Source organism: Penicillium waksmanii (genome assembly GCF_028829765.1).
Source record: "Penicillium waksmanii strain IBT 27052 chromosome Unknown utg000008l:1.0-5622682.0:1.0-5626561.0, whole genome shotgun sequence".
In the NCBI taxonomy this organism is placed as follows: domain Eukaryota; kingdom Fungi; phylum Ascomycota; class Eurotiomycetes; order Eurotiales; family Aspergillaceae; genus Penicillium; species Penicillium waksmanii.
In genome coordinates this window covers 4,497,933-4,520,847 of record NW_026643254.1, presented here as the reverse complement: position 1 = coordinate 4,520,847, position 22,915 = coordinate 4,497,933, and the positions used below count along the sequence as shown (strand labels likewise).

At 49.8% G+C, this 22,915-nt stretch overlaps 9 protein-coding genes across 9 annotated transcripts; 6 read left to right on the top strand and 3 right to left on the bottom strand.

Annotated features, from left to right (window-relative positions):
• Positions 1 to 322: 322 nt before the first annotated feature.
• Positions 323 to 1,211, top strand: N7481_010051 (40S ribosomal protein uS13; the record flags this gene model as incomplete). Its single annotated transcript, XM_057269270.1, has 3 exons — positions 323 to 326; positions 458 to 623; positions 914 to 1,211. 3 exons carry the CDS (start codon positions 323 to 325, stop codon positions 1,209 to 1,211), a joined length of 468 nt encoding a protein of 155 aa, XP_057119947.1.
• Positions 1,212 to 1,814: 603 nt separating this feature from the next.
• cp3 (carboxypeptidase C PRC1) lies at positions 1,815 to 3,565 on the bottom strand (the record flags this gene model as incomplete). The annotated part of the gene is made up of 2 exons (XM_057269269.1): positions 1,815 to 2,980; positions 3,034 to 3,565. The coding sequence occupies 2 exons, from the start codon at positions 3,563 to 3,565 to the stop codon at positions 1,815 to 1,817; spliced, it is 1,698 nt and encodes a 565-aa protein (XP_057119946.1).
• A 618-nt stretch (positions 3,566 to 4,183) lies between these two features.
• Positions 4,184 to 5,276, top strand: N7481_010049 (guanine nucleotide exchange factor SDO1; the record flags this gene model as incomplete). Its single annotated transcript, XM_057269268.1, has 3 exons — positions 4,184 to 4,250; positions 4,323 to 4,574; positions 4,603 to 5,276. 3 exons carry the CDS (start codon positions 4,184 to 4,186, stop codon positions 5,274 to 5,276), a joined length of 993 nt encoding a protein of 330 aa, XP_057119945.1.
• Positions 5,277 to 5,893: 617 nt separating this feature from the next.
• On the bottom strand, positions 5,894 to 6,985 carry N7481_010048 (tryptophan synthase; the record flags this gene model as incomplete). Its single annotated transcript, XM_057269267.1, has 1 exon — positions 5,894 to 6,985. One exon carries the CDS (start codon positions 6,983 to 6,985, stop codon positions 5,894 to 5,896), a length of 1,092 nt encoding a protein of 363 aa, XP_057119944.1.
• Positions 6,986 to 10,684: 3,699 nt separating this feature from the next.
• On the top strand, positions 10,685 to 11,617 carry N7481_010047 (fumarylacetoacetate hydrolase family protein; the record flags this gene model as incomplete). The annotated part of the gene is made up of 3 exons (XM_057269266.1): positions 10,685 to 10,846; positions 10,901 to 10,978; positions 11,036 to 11,617. 3 exons carry the CDS (start codon positions 10,685 to 10,687, stop codon positions 11,615 to 11,617), a joined length of 822 nt encoding a protein of 273 aa, XP_057119943.1.
• Positions 11,618 to 12,378: 761 nt separating this feature from the next.
• N7481_010046 (uncharacterized protein) lies at positions 12,379 to 14,560 on the top strand (the record flags this gene model as incomplete). The annotated part of the gene is made up of 2 exons (XM_057269265.1): positions 12,379 to 12,859; positions 13,440 to 14,560. The coding sequence occupies 2 exons, from the start codon at positions 12,379 to 12,381 to the stop codon at positions 14,558 to 14,560; spliced, it is 1,602 nt and encodes a 533-aa protein (XP_057119942.1).
• A 663-nt stretch (positions 14,561 to 15,223) lies between these two features.
• On the bottom strand, positions 15,224 to 16,552 carry N7481_010045 (uncharacterized protein; the record flags this gene model as incomplete). Its single annotated transcript, XM_057269264.1, has 3 exons — positions 15,224 to 16,044; positions 16,101 to 16,342; positions 16,455 to 16,552. 3 exons carry the CDS (start codon positions 16,550 to 16,552, stop codon positions 15,224 to 15,226), a joined length of 1,161 nt encoding a protein of 386 aa, XP_057119941.1.
• Positions 16,553 to 17,769: 1,217 nt separating this feature from the next.
• Positions 17,770 to 18,183, top strand: N7481_010044 (uncharacterized protein; the record flags this gene model as incomplete). Its single annotated transcript, XM_057269263.1, has 2 exons — positions 17,770 to 17,781; positions 17,806 to 18,183. The coding sequence occupies 2 exons, from the start codon at positions 17,770 to 17,772 to the stop codon at positions 18,181 to 18,183; spliced, it is 390 nt and encodes a 129-aa protein (XP_057119940.1).
• Positions 18,184 to 18,815: 632 nt separating this feature from the next.
• On the top strand, positions 18,816 to 19,584 carry N7481_010043 (uncharacterized protein; the record flags this gene model as incomplete). Its single annotated transcript, XM_057269262.1, has 2 exons — positions 18,816 to 19,229; positions 19,300 to 19,584. 2 exons carry the CDS (start codon positions 18,816 to 18,818, stop codon positions 19,582 to 19,584), a joined length of 699 nt encoding a protein of 232 aa, XP_057119939.1.
• Between the last annotated feature and the right edge of the window lie 3,331 nt (positions 19,585 to 22,915).

Sequence of the window (22,915 nt, the reverse complement as noted above, 5' to 3'; positions counted from 1 at the left end):
TACCCTAGGGTACCTGGCTTTGGGCAGGATGAAAGATACCAGTAAGGCCTAACAGTGTTATAGGGTGGTATTACAAAGTGACAAAACATCACCTGATCATCTCATCATGTGATTGTCCATTACCCAGTCTCTGGCATCACCTGATCCACCAACCCTATTCGGACTAGCGCCACTAAGCGAGCCCTTCTCGCACACTAGACCCAGTCAGGTTAGTGTCCCAATTATCCGAATCAATCCCACAAGCCGGGAATCTCGAGCCTTCCTCCTCCTCCATCCCTCTAGTCGACAACACATCGCGATACCATCGCGCCAATCGCCTATCATGTGTACGTTCCAAAAATCCCTATTTCTACGATACCTTCAATTCCGCCACATCCAAGAGATGCTCCAAATACCCATGGCCGCAATTTCTCGATCAGAACTCGTCAATGGCTAACATGCGACCTTTTTCGAATAGCGCTCGTCTCAGGGGAGAAGAGCAACTTCCAGTACATTCTGCGATTGCTGAACACCAACGTCGATGGAAAGGAGAAGATCATGTTCGCCCTGACCCAGATCAAGGGTGTTGGTCGTCGTTACTCCAACCTGGTCTGCAAGAAGGCCGATGTTGACCTGAGCAAGCGGTACGTTTCGACTACAATCAACGACTTCTGTATCAATCTGCAATGTCTCGAATCGGGGTGGAATATGAAGGAAGACGACAAGGATCAACCGGCATGAATTATACGAACGACCTGGGTTTTTCTTTTCTCTTCCGCCTCGAAAGTCCATAGGGAAACGACACGCACACACAAAGGACAAAAATCATCACCACGAAACCACGATTTCCAAACGGCTCCACTCGAGACATTGCAGATAGATGCCAGTGAACACTCACAAAGAGACGAAATGCTGACCAAAATTGCTATTTTAGTGCTGGTGAGCTCACCACCGAAGAGCTCGAGCGCATCGTCACCATCCTCCAGACCCCTACCCAGTACAAGATCCCCTCGTGGTTCCTGAACAGACAGCGCGACATCACCGATGGCAAGGACTCCCAGGTCGTCTCCAACGCTCTGGACTCCAAGCTCCGTGACGACCTCGAGCGCCTCAAGAAGATCCGCTCCCACCGTGGTCTGCGTCACTACTGGGGCCTCCGTGTCCGTGGTCAGCACACCAAGACCACTGGCCGCCGCGGTCGCACCGTCGGTGTCAGCAAGAAGAAGGGCTAAACTATTCGTCGTTTTCCGGGGGCTTATGGAGGGATTCCTTTATTGTCGGTGTGTTTCTATTGGGCATCCGTGGGATCTTTTCCCCGCTGGACCGGGTGTGCCCGGTCTAAAAAATTGAAAATGAATCATACCATTATGCAACGAACCGATTTGCTTTTCCTCGTACCTATTCCAAGCGACTTTCTACAAGTAGAGTAAGGTAGAGTAGTGCATCTGATGGTGCCTGGCTGTTCTAGATTTCCATGTATCCTCCACTATCTATCTCATCATGAATCTGCTCAATGTTCCAAGGTTCTCCCGTTCCATCATTACTTCCCAGGTTGGTCGTATCAGAGTTTCACTATTGACAAGCCTTGTGATGCTATTTGTTACATCGATACATTCAATACCCAAAATGATCAATTCATTCAAATGCTTAAACACTATATACTTGCATAAGCGAACATCCTCGCGAGAGGCATAATACTACTATCTGCTAGTTTGAACCCTCCTTCACAATTCATGCGACAAATCCTGTATGCAACCGAAAGTCGAATAGACGAACACCACCGGAGATAAGGATAGGATAATCAATGCAGTAGGGTACAGCAAGTTGCGTGGCGCTTAGAACCACTCACCACCCAGCCAGCGGTTGAAGAACTCCAGGCTGGACTCGGGCTGGTCCATGGGGACCATGTGGCCACCGCCGTACAGACGCATGAAGGTGAAGTTGCCGTGGGACTTGACCTGACCGATCTTCTTGCCAGTGTGCTTGTTCTGCTCAATGACAAGGTCGTCCAGCTCGAGACCGGCGAACTTCTTCTGACCGGGCCACTCGAGAGCCTCGGTCCAGGCCTTGTTGCCGAGCCAGTTGCAGATGAAGTCGGCGTCACCGGCGTAGATGAGGACGGGAATCTGCTCGAGGAGACCAGGGACCAGACGGTGGAAGGGCTTCATCCAGTCACCGTTGAACAGGAAGTTACGGTTGATGTCGAAGTTGCAGGAGTCGTAGCCGTCGACCTCAGCACCGAGTGCTTCGCGAACGTTGGCCTGGTTAAGGTACTCGCTCACATAACCCATGCCCTTGTAGCACAAGTTAGACTCATCCTCGCACTTGCCACGGATGTCGTAAACGTTCTGGCCGGTACGCTGGTAGGGACCCAACATGGCGTTGTTGCAGTAGATGGAGGCGGGAACACAGACCCAAGCGCTCTCGCTGTCGTAGCAAGCCTGGATCATCTGCTGGCAGCGGGGAAGAGCGTTGTCCATGGACTGGCAGGTACCCTCATCTAGGACGGCAGGGTAGCCACCGTCACCGCAAGCCATGGGGCGGTAGTACTCGTACTGGGTGAGACCATCGGTCAGACCGTTTCCGATCAGGACGGACTTCAGGTTGATGTTGCGCTTCTTGTGGGAGAGAATCTCAGAGGCAAACTGAGGGATGTAGTGACCAGCGTAGGACTCGCCAGCGATGTGGAAGTCCTGCTTAGCGTACTGAGGGAACTGCTTGAAGAACAGGGACAGAAGAGCATAGACGTCCTTGCCCGCAGCGACGGTGCTGCTCACAGTGCTGCCACTGTAGGAGTAGCCGACGTTGACTGGTTGGTCAAGGAAAATCACCGAGGCATTGGAGTTCCAGGAGTAGTCATTGTAAACAGTCTTGATCTCAGCGTTGATGGAGCTAGGTCCAAGCTCCATGAACAGGCCGGTCAGGGAAGAGCAGCCGGGGCCGCCGTTCAGCCAGAGGACGACGGGGTCGTTCTTGGGGTCGTTGCGAGACTCAAAGAACCCTTGGGGATAGTTAGAAGGAAGCCAGTGAGAAAATTAATGGTGTATAACTTACAGTAGAACAGATGCTTGTCATTCTCGTTATCGTCAAGATAACCACTGTATTGCTTGACGTCGGGATCGACACCGAGGACGCTGGGATCCACCTTCTTCACGCGGAGATCATAAGCCTCGAGCTTACCATCAATCTCCCGCTCCTTGGTGCCGCCAGCACCAGTGACCCAAACACTCTGCACCTCCTCGCCACGAACAACATGGTCCCAGTGAGAATCAGGGCGACGGTTGTGCTTCTTGGGCAGCGAGAGCATGGGGGCCTGCTCCATGCCGTTGGGGAAGTGGTCGGCGACCTCCTGCCAAAGTTGACGAGCCTCGCCGGAGAGAGTCTTGAACTGATCCTGAAGGTTCTGCAGGGGCTTGGAGAGGAAGTCAGAGCCCTGCTTAAAGGCGTCGTGGCCCTGCTTGAAGAGGTCGGAGCCCTGTTGGGCCCATTTGTCCATCTGCTCATTCTGAGAGCCGATGACCTGCTGGAAGGGCGGGGCGGCCGCCGAAGCGGCTCCCACCAGCAGTGCGGTGGGAATAACTCTCATTCTGGATGAATTTCAGGGAATAACGATGGTAAATGGCGCTCTGAGTAGCTTAATGATGGAAAGCGGGGGTCTGGGTCTAGGCGGCAGCTCTTATCAGTAACCGCTCGGGAAGCTGGGGGGGTGGATGAGTTGGGGGAAAGCAGTAATAGAATAGGATGGAATTCAATGTGAAGGTAGCGATAGAGTGACATACAGGAATAAAGTCAATAAAGATGGTCAAGGGAATGATGCAGGGAACTGCAGCGTGAGGAGTGATGAGGAGAGGTTGGGGAAGGGGTACAAGGCACGATGTCACTGGACTAGGCCTAACTGAGACTGACTGGGAACCTTGGGAGGCGTCATCGCAGTCCGCTTTGGTCCGCTCCGCTTTCAGGCGGCGATAGGTGACTAAGCAGGGCGGTGAGAGGAGGTGTGGCAGATGACTGATGACTGCTCGCCAGCTGCAAAGGGAAACTTGCAAACATCATCCCATCCCACTTTTCTTTTTTTTCTCCCAGTTGGTGCCTTGAAGATACCCTAGAGTTTTGTGCATATAATTTTTATCTTTACCTTCATCCTCTTCGTCTGCAACTGCCCTTAGCTGAATCCGCAATCCCGCTATCGCGGCATCATCCCACCATGCCGATCAACCAACCCTCCAACCAGATCAAGTTCACCAATGTGTCCATCGTGCGACTAAAGAAAGGTATGCTTGATATGACACACTTGTCTAGTTTATTACAAAGGCCTTGAGACTAACACCGATACTCAACTCCAGGCAAGAAGCGCTTCGAACTAGCCTGCTACAAGAACAAGCTCCTCGAATATCGATCCGGTGCCGAGAAAGACCTCGACAACGTCCTCCAAGTGCCCACCGTCTTCCTCTCCGTATCAAAAGCCCAAACCGCCCCCGCAGCAGAACTCAACAAAGCCTTCGGCGCCGACACTCCTCGCGATGAAATTTTACAAGAAATCCTGCGCAAAGGCGAAGTGCAAGTCGGCGAGCGCGAACGAAAGGATATCCTCGAGCGTGTCGAGAAGGAAGTACTGAGACATAGTCTCCGGTCGTCTCGTCGACCCAAACACGAAGCGCGTCTATACATCGGGCATGATCTCCAAGGCACTAGATCAGCTCAGCTCGGCCAGCGGTCAACAAAATCAGCAACCATCGACTGGCGATGGTAACGGCGGAGATGATGAGAAGCCTGCTCAACCTAAGAAGCCTCTCTGGACTGGTGTCTCTGCCACCCGCTCTGCCAAGAGTCAAGCGCTGGATGCCATGAAGGCCCTCATTGCCTGGCAGCCAATTCCTGTGATGCGGGCGCGCATGCGACTCCGTGTTACCTGTCCGGTGTCCTTCCTGAAACAGTCTGTCAAGGCTGCGCCCAGTGCTGCTCCGAACAAGGAGAAAGAGGCACCGGCCGGAAATCCCAAAACCAACAAGAAGAACAAGAAGGGGACAAAGAAGTCTGGTAAAGGCGGAGATGATTCCGATCTTGAAGCTGGCGGTGAGGAGGTGGAAACCAGTCCGAAGGCACCGGGTACCGTAAAGGATAAGATTCTGAACTACATTGAATCTATCGAGTCTCAAGAAGTGAGCGGTGACGAGTGGGAGGTGGTTGGATTCGCGGAGCCGGGAGCTTTCAAAGGATTGAATGATTTTGTTGGCAATGAGACTCGCGGAAGGGGAAGAGTGGAAGTCTTGGATATGTCGGTGACGCATGAAGATTGATCTACGTGAGATCAGACCAATATAGACTTGGATCATGTATCTATGATGACCCTGTAAAATGACTGATGAACTTCTAGAAAGGCAAAATGTGCTTATGTCGAAATGAGTTTCAATCTATTGTGTGTCGGGCCCAGATTACCTTTCCTGTGGGAAAATCGATTGGCTATTAAAGTTCCAGGTGCTTTGAGGTCGTACGAATGCTGTGTTGCTTGAGGCCAAGGGAACGTGCATCATTCCAAGGTTACTACTACATTCCCAAGCCCTTAAAAGTGATTGTGTATCTACCATAAGGCACTGACTGACTGAATGATTGACTAAAATCAATATAGATTTTCACGAACAAGAAAAGAAAAGCCATGTAATCATAAAACTCAAGAACAATCGCCATTATAATAATACAGCGGTGAGCATAAGGAGGCCTTCCTGAACAGAACGCAAACTCCAGAACCTAAATCAACATAGTAGGGGTATTGTGAAAATCATGAGCATTAGCCAGTAGCTTGAACGCAGAGGAGAACGTAAAGGAAGGGGAGTCGGAGAAGGAGAGGAAGGGAGAGGGGGTACACAAGGCGGAGGGGTATCAAACATCCAACCTCCTCCCTTCATGGACGCCAATGTTATCTCCCCCCCGTCACCATCAAAACAACATTCTTACCAGGACCCAGATCTCTCGCTAAACTCAATGCTGCCCTCACCGCGTGACTCGAGTCCAAACCAGACACAACCCCCTCGTGGTTCAGGAGACTTTTGAACCCATCCAGGGCATCCGCGTCCGTGGCAGTCTGGATTTCAATGCGGCCCCTGCTCTTCCAATGCGCCACCTCGGGTCCAACCGTGGAAAGATTCATATCTGGCGAGATGGAGTACGAGTCAATGATCTGGCCGTCATCGTTCTGAAGCATCAGCGTGCGCGAGCCTTGGAGAACGCCGAGTGAACCCTCCGTCAAGGCAGCGGCATGTATGCCTTCCACACCAACCAGTCGAACAGCGGGGCTGTGAAGAAAGGGCCTGAATAGGCCCACCGCGCCGCATCCACTACCAACGGCGGTGACGACAGCATCTGGCTGACAACCGACCTCCCTGTGCATCTGGGCTGCGACCTCCTCGCCTAGGAGAGCCTGGAAAGTACGGGTCACGGTTGGCAGTGGGCTGGGGCCCACAGGTCCTCCCATCAGGTAGTACACAGATTCATATCTGCAGACTGAATAGCGGAGTGCTTCTGTGATTGCAGCGCGCAGTGACCCCATACCGGAGGGGGTTCTAGCGGTCACGATCTTGGCCCCGAGCATCTTCATTTCGAGGACGTCTTCTTCCTGCGCTCGTGCATCGTCCGCACCCATGACGACAACACACCGCAACCCAAGATGCGCGCACATTGCCGCCGTGAAATTTCCATGCTTGGCCGCTGCGCAATCAGTGACAACCTCTGTACGACCCATGCGGCGGGCAAGCAAAAGCTGGCCGATGATATTGCGAGCCTTGTGGCTGCCGTAATCATTCAGGTCCTCCCTTTTCAGCCATATGGTTGCCCCCGTGGCTGAGTCGGAGAGCTTGCTAGCCCGGGTCAATGGGGTGTTCTGGGAGCGTTGGAAAGTGGCGTATTCGGCCCAGAAAGATGGATCCGAGACGACGGTTTCGAAGACCGAGGTCAGCTCGTGGAGGAAGCCCATGATCGATTCCGGAACGAACTGGCCCCCCAAAGGAGCCATACCCACCGAATGAGATTTGCGGCGGTCTCAGTGTGCCATCCGGCTGCAAAATCGGAACATACGGTGTGCCGTAATCCCAAGAGGCGTCGGTGGCGAGCTTGAGAAGAACCTCGGATGACAAGGAAGGACTTTGACTGGTTGGAGAGGTTGTGGCAGTGACCAGGCTCTCTGCATCAGATACGAAACAAGTATGAGTGCTGGTGGTGCTGTACATGGAGGAGACTGGCGGTGTTATCACCCTTGTTGTGACTCGTTCTCGCGCTCGAGGCTGAGGGCAGTTGGCCCGGGCACAGGAATTTCGAATTGAAGTCCGACGAGGAGCGTCATGTGGGGAATGGACGGTCGAGTCTGTCTCATCGAGGTGCTGAGGTGAAGTAAAGCAAAGTAGACGCTTCATAGATCGAAACATGTCGGGGGCCATCTTCCACACAGAGGCACCGACGTACTTGGGACACTCTGAAATCGCAAAGTCAAGTCAACGGGTGTCACTAAGGAAAATGGGGGAAGTTGAAAGTGAGATGGAGGGGTACTTTGTATGCTTTTTTTTGAATTACGAGGGGAGGAGAAGAGAAGAGAAGAAAGAAGAGTGAGAGATAATCAGTAACTGGTACACCGTAGTGCATACAGTGCATACGGTGCATTGTATACACGCCCACGTGGGCCACCACCACAACAATGCGGGAAGGCAGAGACGGTGTGATTCCCTTATGTTATTGGTATACTTGGCCCTGATTCCGCAGCTGAGGAGGCTGATACTCGCTTATTTCCAGGTCAATTCAATGGTTTGCTATTTAGCTGGAACTGACCAATGTAATGGTGGATCATTTCTATGGTCACGCTTCTATCACCGATTTCCGTCGACCTAACCAGTAATGTCATCGAAAATATGGAGGCCAACCGAATTGAAATAATATTAAATTAATATTAAATTATATATTGTAAGATGGGAACGCTCAATGGCAGTCTGTCAAGCAGACGGGTCGATCACAAGAGAACAAAACCACCACACTCGCAGAGTGCAGGAGAGAGTAGTAGTAGTAGGCAAAGCGTGACGCTATCGAGAAAACAGCATTCAGAGTATTCGAGCCCTTGCTCGAATACTAGCAATCCGAAATAACGCAAATAACATTGGTGACCCGAAAGGTGGAAAGGTAAGTTAACTATCGTTGAGGGCTTATATACTGCATGAAGGTAAGGCCTAAGGCCTACAACGTCACCTGACATCGCCAGAGCGATTCCCCCCACTACAATATATATTTTAATATTATCATTATCATTAATATTGGAGTTCTAGTTACACGCGTAGCAGTGAGTATACGATTCGCTTGGACAATATTCACGCTCCGCTACCGGCCCGTCCAACTCACTTTTATGGTCTCGAGACTCAACTATTTATATCCCGAATTCCACATGATATCGTAATACATGTGAAGCACAATCTTCCGATCTGGAGGCTCATTCGATTACTTGAGAGTAATGTTTATAGTTCTAGATCAGTCAGCTAAAAGTTCTCAGTAGCTACTGCTATCCTGGTTCTTAGAGAATCAACGACTTTCCCAATACCATGACCCTCCCATACATAATCTAAAACAGCTTTCACGATTCTGACAAAATTAATATTTAAAAGCCAGAGATAACAAGTCTTTCGTATAATCTCAAAACCACGCCGCTGAAACCCCCCAAAAAAATCAATATGGGGCTACGCTAAGACTCGAGTTTATGGAACACATTAATCGATTCACGAGAAGGAAATAATGGCCGTGTTGGTCAAGCGGATATCGCGTGCCATGGGACTGCAATGAGAGAAGCCTTCGGTACAAGATGAAAGACCCCAGCCTTTTATGAGACTATCATTTAGAAAGCTTCGATTGGTGTTGGGGTATTTCCCACACGCCGATATAATCCGATGGGGGCTACTCGAGTGGCTTAGGTAGCATGCAATAATTATGCGTAGCTCAGACGCAATGTAGCATTATCAGAAAATAGAATCTTGAATTATTACTGCTTTGGAAATACTCAATACGCTTGACCATAAGTGAAACCTATTCTTTGAGGATCTACTGGCTGTTTGGGTAACATTTCGTAAGCGCCTTGCCTCCACCAACTCGTACTCGTCTAAAAGTTGAACATATGTTACTTTTATTCGGGATCAAGCTTCTTGGAATTCAAAAATTTTCGGGAATTAGGCCTTTTATCGAACATAGAAAAATAATAATATGGTATCTTTGAGGGATTTGTAAACCCTAAAGCTGGATGTGACTTGGTGGGAAAAGGCGGGATTTAAATCTAGACCAAGAGATACATGAGGCCTAACTACATATGGTATGAAGGTGCTCACATAACAAAAATGGAGTGGTGATTAATAATTACCAACAAAACAATCCATGCTATCTTAATCCCCGGTTCAAGATGCAATTCTGGAAGATCTGAGCCCAATATCACCTGGTTCTTCGGAGTTGTCAACATGCAGCCATCGCACGCCACGAACGCACATACCCCGTCTCCTTTACATATATCCTTGTTGCGAGAAACGGGGAATATCGACACCAATCATCTCAATGATGCGGCGTGCGTTCATATTATCAGAGACACCGATCTCGGGTCACTCGGTCGGGAAAGCAATTTTGGTCAGCCCTGTCTCAGAAGGAAATTATAAATGAGCGCCTAATTCCCCAGTTCCTGGCTCTTCAAAATAATCATTCAGTCTGTCCCACACTCTCCACGTGCTTCATCGGTTTTATTGAAAATGCGATGTGTCAGGAACGTGGAAGCAATGAATCCAGCTTACCCCATGGATCTTAAGCTCTTGATTTGGTTTTCCTTCAAGATTTTCCAAAAGCTGATGCAATATATTTTTCAACAAATATTCTATTCATCATGAGTAAGCCTCCATGATCTTGATTTATGAATTTATCATGACTTGGCTATTAACTTTCTACCTTTAGCGGCTCGAGCTCGCTATGCCACTCCCGCACTGCATATTTATACTACGACCTTGGAACCGAGTCACCGACATCACCAGCTATTTTGAACATCACCTTCACTACTAGAATCTTCGTGGCTAGTGGCTTATATATCCCCGAGAGGAAGGGTCCTCCCTTTTAGTAGTACTCAGTAGTACTGTTCGAACAAAGGAGCATTGAGTACAATGGGTAGACATCGGCTATCTGACGATTCATTCACCTCATAACTATACCACTATTGTACACACCTTGGCGGTGTTTTCAAGTACCACCATCATTATTATTTCAATGTTAGAATCTCTTCAGTTCAGTTGCATTACTCAATGATAAAAATTCTGTTTAGTCTATAGTTCATTTAGTAGCACACAGTTTATAGGTAGTACGCATTGCCAGAGCGAAGATGTAGATAATAAAGGCCGCGCGGGTCCCATTAAATTAGCACGGCTTCCAAGGTTGCTGCTACATTGGTATACCTACCATCCCAAACCTAATATAATACCGCTATACAATGATCTTCCTTCCTATTCCAAGGTCATTTAAAGCCTTCCAAGGCAATTTGTGTATTTTTCTCGAATTGCATTATTACAAGGTGGTGCTCTCAGCCTTCCACTAATCAACACCCGGGGCTACCATTGATCCCACATTCTGCCCTATCTCGCTGACCATCCCCGCTAATGATATTGTTTAAATTGAGTCTTAATTGGCCTATATTCTCGGAGTTATTCCAATAACAACTATGACTGCCTTCGCGAGACTTGTTCGTTTCGCTTCTCCCAGGTCGGTGATCCATTACGGGGATCTTCTGGCCGTCAGCGAGAATCAATATACAGTTCGTAGGCTGGAGGGGAACCCTTTCACAGGTCTGAAAGCAACGGGAGAAACACTGGTGGTTGACTCAGTAAGTTTTTCAAAATATTAGAATCGTATTACTATCTAATTCTCTTTATACTAGCTGGAATGCCCTATCGAGAGCACACCTATTGTGCTTTGCATCGGACTGAACTATAAGCAGCATGCAGAGGAAGCAAATGTAAATGACTCTTCTGATTTCAATTAACCTGATAATACTAATACATTGTACAAACAGCTTACTGTGCCCAAATACCCTGTCATATTCACCAAGCCTGCCGATGCGCTCGCTGGGCCTTTCGAAAATATTAACACCCACGCCGATGCGCGCGAGTTTCTCGATTACGAAGGCGAACTCACCGTTGTGATCGGAAAAGACGCAAAAGATGTGACGGAGGATACTGCATTAGATTATGTTCTTGGATATACTGCTGGCAACGATTTGTCTGCACAAAACTTCCAGCTTCCGGAGAACTCTGGAGGACAATACTGCTACGCCAAATCTTTCGACAAGTTTGCGCCAATTGGTCACGCAATCGTGGCTGCAGAAGAAATCCCCAATCCCCAGGCTCTACGATTAACTACCAAGGTAAATGGTGTGGTGAAACAAGAGACTAGCACTGCAGACATGATTTGGACGGTGCGCCAGCTCATCACTCATCTCTCTCGCGGCACGACCTTGCGCAAGGGAACTCTGATCATGACCGGCACACCATCGGGAGTTGGATTTTTCAGGAAGGAATTTCTCCAGAACGACGATGTGGTTGAGGTGGAGATTGAAGGCGTTGCGTCAACCAAAAATTGCATCCACCACGGTTGAGGTTGAGGCTGTGGTTGAGTGTCGGATATACGGAAAGGCCCCGCATGATAGATCCCACATTTAGTTTCACACGGTGCTCATAGCACCCGACACCGATCAATCTAAATCCGTTCGGACTTTGAGCATGCGACTCTCCGATCTGTATTCATCCTGGCTAGAGTCTAAACTCAGCCTCTGTTGAAGATCATTGGGTCTCAGCATAATGTGTAGATCTTGGAGCGGGGAAAGATCGGGTGTAGCATGGATGTTACCTCGTTGCTCAATCTTTTGGTCTTCATCTCCTCCTTTCGCATAGACACCATAACGGCTCCAGTTCGATGGTTTAATTTTTCAAATCATGTTTTCCGGAAGAGTTCATACGGCCCCTTCATGTGCTGGTATCAAAGCTCGTCGCCGCCGCAAAACTTCCAAGGAAGAGCGAGTCTGCGCGGTCTGTGGACAGGCATTTAAAAAGGCGGAGCATTTAGCCCGACATCTAAGGTCACATACGAAAGAAAAGCCATTCAACTGCCCTGTATGCAGCAAGGCGTTTGCTCGACAGTACTGTATTCGCCTACCTCTGCCTAGTATTCCAATGCTGATGCTTCGACAGAGACACTCTCCTACGCCACTCGCGATCGCATGCGACAGGCCAAGAAGGCAGCGAAACACACGCGGTTGCTCTTGAAACCAAAAGTCATGGGTGTACCGATCCCAATCTCATGTCACAAATATCAATTGCGACGGGTGTTCCGGCCATTCCGATTCATCCTGAGATGACAATGACGGACGACATGATTTCGCCACCCAGCAGCGCCTCCATTGACAAACAGACGCCAGATTTCTCAATCAGCGAGCACAGTTATCCTTCACAGATGACTCCCCTGGCTTCATTCTTCTCTCTAGAGGCCACCGATGCCTGGAGAAACCAGGGAAGTCCACCACCCCCGCTCTGGGATCCGCGACTGGATCAGGACTGGGAGACCCTCTTGACCGGCGATGACTTTGATTTAAACGCTGTGAATATGTCTCTACTTTCTGCGACATCGGAATACATACCTACGGCGGAAGTTTCATTTGATTTGGACACCACGACTTCCCAACCTTTACCGGTCGACCAGCAGCACAGCGACACCGTTCAAAGAAAATGGCATACATTCTGTAAAATTTCATCGTCAGGTCAGATGACACCTGATGTGCCAAACGAGGAGAACTGTATTGATGAGACCTATCGTAAACGATTGGCAGATCGACTACAGCAGCGTGTGCAGACTGGAATACTGCCCTCTACTCCTTTTCTGGTAGGGTTCCCGCCTCAACAGTTATTTTATTTCGGGAATATACTGATTCGGGGTAGGATCTTTGCCTTCAAGCATATTTTTCCAAGCTCCATCCTCTCTTCCCTGTGGTTCACATGGCTACTTTCCGACCAGGCACGCAGAACTCGATCCTTCTGCTGTCTATCTGTTCTGTTGGGAGCTTGTTTGTTGGTTCTTCTCGCGCGGTCCATCATGGAACCAGCATGTTTGAGCGGTTGAATAAAGCCATTCTTGCATCGGTAGGTCGATTCTGCCTGGGTAGAACAAACTTGCTGACAGCCACAGTGGGACACTTATACATTCAAATCCGGGGGTTCAACTTTAATAGCCCTGCAAGCATCTATCATCGGACAGACATTCGGTCTGCTATTGGGAGTAAGGAACTGGGCTATCCCATTCCGTATAACTTCTATCGAAGTGCTCAATTGACGAATTGATAGAGGCCCAAAGACTTGACAGGAATCGAAGTATTCCATGGAAGTGTCATAGCCGTAAGTCCCATTGACCCTTCCAACGACACTCAGCTCACAAGTCTCAGTGGGCCCGCAAAGCAAAGCTATTCAACCTCCAACCTACCGAATACCATCTTCTCGACACAGAAGGCCCATCTCTAGAAGAAGCCTGGATGAGCTGGGTCCAAAGCGAAGTCAAGCAAAGAATCATCCTAGGCTTACACATCCACGACGCCCTCCTCGCCCGAATCCATCATCACGAACCTCTCCTCCGCCACTCAATCGACCGACTACCCCAAATCTCTTCAAACGAGCTCTTAACAGCATCCAACGCCTCAACCTGGAAATCCCTCATGCTAGAATCCCAGGCCGACTCCCTCACCCAGTCATCTCCAGCCCAAATATCCCAATCCCGATCCCGATCCCCCGGCGACTTCGCCCTAAACGGCCTCCTCGAATCAATCAACGCACTCACCTACGAAGACCAAGACCGTCACTCGTCCAATCCCAACTGGATGAACACAGTCGAAAAAAGTCACACTCTCCTAACAACCTTCCACGCCAAATACAACCCTAACCCTAACCCTCACTCTCAATCCAATAAACCCAGCCATTCGCCCTCCCACCCTTCCTACACCCACACATGGCCATGTACCATGATACTATGGCACTCAATCTTTATAACCCTACACACAGACATCAACGCCCTAGAATGCGCCTTCGGCCGTGAAGGCCACGACCCCAAACTCACACCAATGCACACCTCGTACGCAAAATCCTGGATCCACACCCTCGACGCCAAACGCGCCCTCCTACACGCCATGCTCCTGCAGCGCCATTTCGAGACACTCCCCGCTGGCGCGGAGCCGGCCATTCACGTTCCTCTTTCATTATATTATTGCGGGATTGTCTGGGCTTGCTTTTTGTGTTTTGGCAGGCAGGATGGAGTGCATATATCCATGCCTGTCACCTTAACTGCTGGGGATGTGCGACATTTTGAAGAGTTTGGCTTGGCTGGTGTGGATGGGGTCGGATTATTGGAACAGTTGGGTTCTATTTTGCCGGGGAGGTTGGCTATGGGGTCTTTGTTGAGGGTGGTTGATTTGTTGCAGCGGATTAATCATTTTCGGATCTCGCAACGTCTTGCTGAGACGCTTTTGGCTGTTGTTGAGGAGACGCAGGGACTCTTTTAGATATCGTGTCGAGTACAAAGCGGAGTACATATACACGAGGTGATTTCTGGAAATGTACTATTATACGTAGTATACGACTATTCTCAAGCTCGTTCAAGTTGGCTTGACCTATCTTGCCTGGTCTACTCGATACTCGATAGATGCATCCGTTTCCAATATTAGTTACGCAGTAGCTACAAACATACTCCGTACCTACCCATGTCCACCTGGGCACACCTGGGCACATCATGCTCGACCCACCAGAGCTGAACTGGCTGGGGCTATGACGAAGGATCATCCAGCTCCATCGAACTAATCGAACCACTACGCAACACTAGTCTAGTATCGACACTGGGGCTGGCCTGGGCAGCCCACCGCCTACAACAAATGGCGGTGTGTTACGATCAGGAGAAGGGGGTACGAAATAGAAAAGGGGGCAGTGGTCCTCAGAAGAGATTTATTTTAATAAGCACTATGTTATATAATTTCGATGGTGTATCATTTCAACGGAGCAGGAAAAAAAAAAAGCAAAACCAAACCCTCCAACCTTTCCCTGGATATCGTACATCCACACCCTTTGATCAAGGACTGGACCAAGAAAATCTTCTTCGCTACTGACCAGACTCAAAACAGCAAACAGCAACTTCGTTTCCGTTCAGCTTCGATCTCGACTTCGGCTTCCGTCTACTTGAACTTCCGCTTCAACCAGCCAAAGAAACCACCCTTCTTCTTCTCGGGTTGCTGCTGCTCAGTAGCTTGGTCGGCCTTGGTCTCCTCGTTCGCCTTGGCGGGTTCTTGAGCAGACTCCTTGGCCTCCGTCTTGGGTGCCTCGGTGGCGGGCTCCTCGCCGCGCTTGAAAGCAGCCTCGGGCTTCTTGGGCTCGTCGGCGACGACCGGAGCCTGCGCGGCAGACTTGTCAGTCTTGGAGGTGTTGATGGCAGCGTTGGCAGCGGCGACCGCGTCAGGTGAGGCGGGCTGCTTGTCGGTCGCTGTGGAAGTCTTGGGGATGGGCGCCTGAGTAGCAGGGGGCTGGATCAGAGTGGGCTGCTTCTCGACCTGCTTCTCGGTGGGCTTTTCCTCGACCTTCTTGGTCTCAGGGACAGGCACGGGCTCGGGAGCAGTGTAAGCGGCAGTGGAGGCGGGCCCAGCACCAGTCAGGATCTGCTTCTCGGCCGCGGCGCTGGCAGCTGCCTTTTCCTCCTCGGTCTTGGCGATCTTGTGCGGCTTCACCTCGTCGTTGGAGAAGATGGGCTTCTCGTACGGGCGCTTGGTGTGGGCGGCATCGCTCTCCGAGGGGACTGCAGCGGCAACGGGCTCGGCGGCGGCGGGGGCGACGGTGGCCGACTCGGCGGTCTTGGGTCGCTCGGTCAAGCTGGAGATGGGGGCAGCGGCTCCGGTCGCGGCAACGGTGGAAGTGGCCGACTCCTCGGCGGCGGCTTCGCTGGTGGAAGGATAGATGTCTGCGCCATGGGAGGTCTCCTTGACAGTGCTCCCGGGGAGGACAGCTGCGATGGGCGGTTAGCTTGAGCTCGCGCAATTGACTTGACAGATCGATTCTTACCCTTCTCCTCGGCTTCGGCCTTGGGCTCCTCGACCTTCCCTGCGACAGCGGGCGCAACCTTCTCCTCGATCTTGTTGGATTCGGATTCAGTGGCGTTGGTGGTGGTGGCGGCGGGCGTGGCAGCGTCGGCAACAGCATCAGTCTTCTTCACATCGGCGGCAGCGTCAGGCTGCGACACGGTGGTAGGCGCATCAGTCTGTGCGGTGTTGGTCTCGGCGTTCTCGGACTCGTGGCCGGGATGACTGGAGTGGGTGTTAGCGATTCGCGATCCGAGCTAGCTAGCTGCAGGTGGCACGCGACCACGATAACGCTTTTTTTTTCAAGGTTTCGCTTGGCGCATTGAGGGTCACTGACACAATATTCTTCGCAGTATCGGCGACCTTGTCGACGGCGGCGGCGACGGGGGCCTTGGCGCCACCCTTGTTCTTCTTCTTGCCACCCTTCTTAGGCATTATGTTCGTGACGATTCGTGAGGTCTGCGGCGGGTCAGAATTGCCACGGTGGATGACGAAAGCGGGCGCGCGCAGTGCAATTGGGGGTTGGTGGGAGAGATGGTGAATGATGGAAGGTTAAGTAACCGCTTGAAAGAACTTACCAATTGAAATGGGATAGAGTGGATGTGAAAGAGAGGATGGGATGAGGTGAGGTGAGGTGACAGGAGATGAAGGTGGGTGGAGCGAAGGGAAAGGAAAAGTAAGGGATGGATGGGATGGATGGGATGGATGGGATGGGTGATTCCGGTATGTTGGGCAGTCCCTGGGTCGAATTGGAACAGTCGGGTCCAGAAGGATACTATTAGAGGACAAATGGCATCATTGTTCTATTTGCAGCGATTCTCTTTGTTTCTTTTTTTGTTTTTGTTTCTGGTTCTGGTTCTGGTTCTGGTTCTTTATTTACTGCGTTGCAATAGGCTGACGCCTGTCGCATGCTACGATTACTAGTACTCTGGTAGGTGGCTGGCCGTGCTGGCTGCATTCTCCTGGTTGCGGTTGGAATGGTGTCTGATGGGAGATTTCATTGTTTCAGGTTCAGATTCGCAAAGGGACTCTGATCCTCTGATCTTCTATAGCTAGTACTAGTACGGAGTACTGACATGCCTTTAATTCCCCGTCTGTGCCTCGGGCCCTTGCAGCCCTAACGCCGGATTTGGTAAATAGGGCTGCACGCATGTTGTGCATGCAGGACTAACAGCATACCACTGTGGATAGTATACTAGCAGGTTAGCCAGAGGCTAGTACTACCAGTACCTAAGTATGATGAGTATGATGAGTTACATCATACTGAATAGAAAGAATTATTATTGTGATTATCGTCAACTCATTAAAAGAACCATAGAACGAGGGCCCAAGTGGACACCTGGGCAAGTGGAATATATCTGTCATCATCCTCAGCCACACCGACCCAGTTCTATTCTGGGATGTAGATCTGGTCTTGCGTAGTAAGTAGTAAGTAGTATTAGTATCTGCAGATGACTACTGGTAAAGAGAGCTGCTTTGAATAGAAACAAAATCAAATAAAAAAACTCCGCTAGACACATGAGCTTGTGAATGAAGTGAGCCCAAAAAAATTTAAACAAAAAGTGACCGACGCAGGGGTCGAACCTGCAATCTCTTGATTCGTAGTCAAGCGCCTTGCCATTGGGCCAGCCGGCCGGATGTATATTATCTCCATGTCGTTTTTGGTATTATCATCCAGCATGGTATAGTGGTACTGCCCCAAAGCGGTAGACCGGATCAGGAATGCCGAGAAGCGAGAAAGATTCCAGAGTCCACAAATCTCCAGTCCCACCTCCACAATCATCTCCCCTTTCATTGGCTGTTCCCACCGCTGTAAATGGACCGCTGATGCGGTTGTTTCCGGTGTGCCCTCCTCCGGTGCAATCGGAGACCGTGTGCCCGGTATCGACGTTGTTGCCCCGTATTGCCCCGTGTCGCCCCCGTGGTTGGCCCATGATGATGTCGGTGATGTCGGTGGCCAGTGCCTAGAGTGCCGTGAGGCTGATCTTAATTCTGGATCCTGGGTGTTCTTCTGGAAGTCTTCGGTGCAGGCAAACTCTGTGGTGGCAAATCGGGAGACACCGTAGCACTCGTGGCACTGGGAACTATCCAGTTGTTCTACTTGTACGGGAGTCTACTCGTCGTCTACTCGTAACTGTATGGTATCTATCTCTCGGATACTGGTCCCCACTCCGAGTCTGGAGTCTGGAGAGTCCAATCCCAAAGCAGCCCCCAGAGTAATCTCTTCATTGACTCCACTTACGAGACGCCGTTTGTAAAGGAAATGCCGCACTGACTGGACCGTGTCGGGGCGAGACATCCATATCCTACAGTCCTCGTAAGGTACGAGTACACCGTGTGGTCTTATCGGTTGCATCCACTTCTACTTCCATTCAAGTTTCCATTTCCACACTTCTACCTCGACCACTTCTACCACTTCATTCCCTTTTCCCTTCCCCTTCCCCTTCCTTTTCCTCTCCCTTTCTCTCTCCCTCTCCCCTCAATTCCTCTCCAATGGTCAAACTCTCCCCTCTCCCATCCCGCTTTACGTGCTTGCACCCCGACCCCCACGGGAGACCCTTGCTGTGACGCAGAACCAGAACCACAACTACAATCACAGAATAATCCGGCCTTTCCGGTAATCCTCGAGTCTCTGTACCTGTGTGTACCTGTGTTCTGCTCCAGTTTATTTCCCCCCCCCACACCACCACCCATCACCATGACTTTTCGTGAAAAAGTGAGGCGCGTCTTCCACCGCTCCTCGGCCAGCCAGGATACTGGCCGTCCCAAGGTGGAATATTATCGTCGCCATGAGTGCCCCCCTTCCAAGTTCCGCGGACCTTTTGATAAGGAACATCAAAAACGCCTTGCTGCGTGGTCCTTCGATCGGGCTACGATGGAACGCACGCGTTCTCTCGACTTGGCCCTGTCGCCCTGCGCCACCTTCGATTTACCCGGTCCCAACCCTTTAATGGACCCAATGGACAGCGACGATTCCGGCGAGATTTCCCCCCGACGACGACGGCGTGGAAATCCTCGATTCAGGTATGTTGAACAATCCCCATCTTCTCAGGTTTCACCCTCTCGGAATCTGGCCGATACACGCCCCCCCCCCTCCTCTTATCGTATCCGTGTCCGTGCTCGTGCCCGTTCCTGACGCCATCTCTGCCGCAGTCTCCGACCAAGATCAAGATCACAATCAGGACCAAGACATCCTCAACTCGCGCCCCACCAACCACGGCTCTCAGTCCTCAACCGTCGTCAACTCCGATAGTTTTAACGGCTCCATGATGACTCTTCTCAACGAGAATTCCGTCTATGACTTCCCTGAAGACCCCATTTCCCAACTGAAGGAGTCAATACGCTACTCCTCCCCCATTGTCCGCACTCTCTCCCCAATCTCACGGACCCCACGCAAGGGTATGCATCAGCCCTTTGCGCCCGAAGATTTGACTCGCGCCTTGGTCGCTGTTCAACTCTGCGCGTAAAAATCATCACCCCCTCCATCCCCTTACCTTCTACTTTTTTTGCTATATCCTGGAGATTCGCCCTACCTTTTTTCCTCTTCTTTTCCCCCTTCCTCCCTCACTTCACCCTTGAAGTCACTTTTCACCACCACCTTGACCACTTTTTATCGCTCTCCCCCCTGAAATCGTGTCCCTTGATGGTTCACGGGCGGTGCTGGGGATCACCGCTGGAGACAGGGCCGAGTACGAATGATCCACGTTCCCGATGGACTGACTTGCATCCCAAATGCCCTGCATTTGAGCGTATACCCGTGTTGGCGTTTTCACTCTTTTATTTTGCTTTGTGACCCGCTCTAGATACATAGACACTTGCTAGATGGTTGAATACAAAAATTCAATATACCACTCAGCGTAAGTAGACCAGATGCATACTCATGGACTAGAACCAGTAGATGTACTTGTATACTACATATGGAGTACTCTAGTATACAAGTACCACTAAAGATGTCCTAAAATTGAGGCTGATCCCAACTTAATCTCGCCAAGACAAGCCCCCGCAGCCGACAGCGCACATCAAGTCTCGGCATTCCACTAAAGGCAATGATCCTTCTGACTAGCCCTTCTCGCCCCCGCACTCTGGATTTCTGAGTGGCTGTCCATGCGATCATCATCGATCATCATCGCAAGGTTAGATAACTTTGTTATGGCGGCTGCGGGTATCGACAGGGGCTGGTCAGCTGATCTCACTCACTAAATACCAGAAGAATCCAAGCGATCAATAAGCGAGATGAACTGGAAAACAGCACCTAGATTGGTTTGAAAAAGATGTACGGATCAAACTTGAAATATTCCACTTAACAGAACACGATGACCCAAGTTAGTCCCGACATGGGAACTACTAGATGCGGACTATTAGTAAAAGCAACGAACGCGCTTTGCAGAAGGATTTTCTATTCTTAGAATAATAATCAACACACGAGTGAAGCGAAAGCCAGGGCCAGTCTGCCTTGCAGCACGACAGAGATTCAACAAACAGATTGTGCTGGCGCTGTAGTGAAGTCCCCGTCCTCGTCCCGTCCACCTCTACCCAGGGCCCCAACACCAAGACCAGCAACGATAAACAAAAGGGCAAAAAATATAGGCCCTTCTAAACGGCAGCGGGGCAAATATTACCAGATCCCGGAGCCACAATTCGGAAAGAATCCGACTCCCCGACAGGATTTCCATTATAAGGCGAAGGGCTGTTGGGCTGCACCATCCAGATTCGGTAGTCCTTTCTATACATCGCACCATTAATAAGTACACAGTGAACCGTAATAGTCGTTGAAGCCAAAAAAACAAAACAAAACAATCACACGCGCCATTCTTATTAGAGTAACCAAGCGCCGTAGCCCGATCTAGACCTGGGAGAATGACGCCGCCCTGGCTGCTCTGGCTCGCATTCACAGCGAGATTCTCGTAGAGCCTGTCAACATTCGCATAGGTGCTTATACATAATTGGCGAGTGTGAAGGAGATGGTCAGTGGGTTTTCGGAACTAGCGATACTTCTTGGTATTCAAGTCTTATACTTCGTACGGGCATAACTCTTGAAATAAATGAGGATCTTACGGGGATGCCGTCCATGTCACTGTCAAGGGGAGAGTGATGTCAATGCACCCCCCCCACTTAGCGAGGTAATAACATAAGCTGGTGATCATGGTCAATACAATGAGTACATGGCTATTGTTTGAATGAAATCAATTGACCTGTCGCAGTGGCGATAAAGGCCACGACGGAAGAAGAAGTAGTGAAGCGCATCTTGTGAAGTGAGAATTCGATATAGGGCCCAGGCTGTAATGATGGAAGCAATGATATATAGAATATGACTACATTACCGAAGGTTCTATCTAAATACCAACTCTGAGACTGCTTCGTTCAATGAATTGTTTTGATCTGGCTGAATAGTTAGCCAGAAAAGGATTTGGCAAAAATGCATGCTCTTTATAGTCGGCCATGTAACACAAACTTGGCTTTGGCGACCCCCACTTTCAGACAACTCCCTCTCTCTCCTGCTTCTGCTGATCCTAAATTGGGTCACGGGACCAGAGAGCCACGCTACTCTGTAATAGTCGAAATGAATCTCTCGAACATACTGGCATATTTTCGTCGTTTTTCGTGTTAAGACACGACATCACGTAGTACAACAGGCTTGGATATCGAAAATGTGGATAGACTGATTTAGGCATCAATGGAGGCACAAGAGCTGAAAGGTCTCGAATCGAACGTGGGTTTATGTAAAAAAAAGGCATTTTCTCTATATGAGATCAAGTAGTCTGAGATCAAGATAGTAGGAAGTCGTTCCCAACTTACCGTTGGGTTCCGCTTAGTTTCAGAATACATCCAATGCTTATGTTAAAATCTGGCACGGAATGGCCTGGAGTCTAATTATTTCATGCTACATTTTGATGAAGATTTCTCTGTTATAATTAGGACCAAGTTAAATGCTAGTCCAGGTATAGCCTCTTGCTGTGTCAGCTTATCTGTAAATGATACACAGAATGGATGGACAAGTCCCGCGGGCAGGGTTAATCCTAGCCCCGCGTAAGTAAGCCAGCCATGGTTAGTCGCAAGAGCATGTACTTGCTGGCTGAAAATTCATGCATAAATTATTTGCTTGAGCAGCGGTTACGCGTATTGGGATCAAATGATACGCTAAAGATAAAATACTAAGATTCAAGTGTTACAATAGATGTGATAAAAACACGTCTCTGCATTCGCACAAGAGTATAGGAAAACCTTCTCCCAAGGGAAAAAAAACCTATACTGAGGTCCTATAATTAGAAAATTATGAGGCTATCAAACGCTATGAATTCAATATTGGATCTTCAAGCCTTGTCAAAGAAACCGAAAAAAACCCACATAACATAAGAAATATTCGCAGAAGCTCACAAGCTACACGATATCATTGTATCGTTCAGATCCACCGCCAGATTCCATTTGAAATTGGATTTTGACTCTGTAAGATTGAGCGGACTTCTATCTCCGCAGTAAAGCGTACAATGAGCTGTTGGTGTGGATGCATATAGTGCAATGGATGTGACGGGCGCTGGGCTTGGAAGGGGTCCAGGATAACTATACTTGATATCGTGCGTCGTAATTTGAAAAGGATATGTTTTACCGCTATTTTCGTTAAAGAAGGTAAAATGTATTGGAATTTCTCCCGGGGGGCTTGGTGGAGCTGCGAGAGCAGACGCCAAAAAGAGGAAAAGGTTGGTGTCTATCTTCATAGTGGCTGGAGTAATGGTTGTGGAGTCGAAAAGGTAAAAAAGTAAGTTGACGGGTTGCTAGTGTCCGATAATTTATGATTCCTGC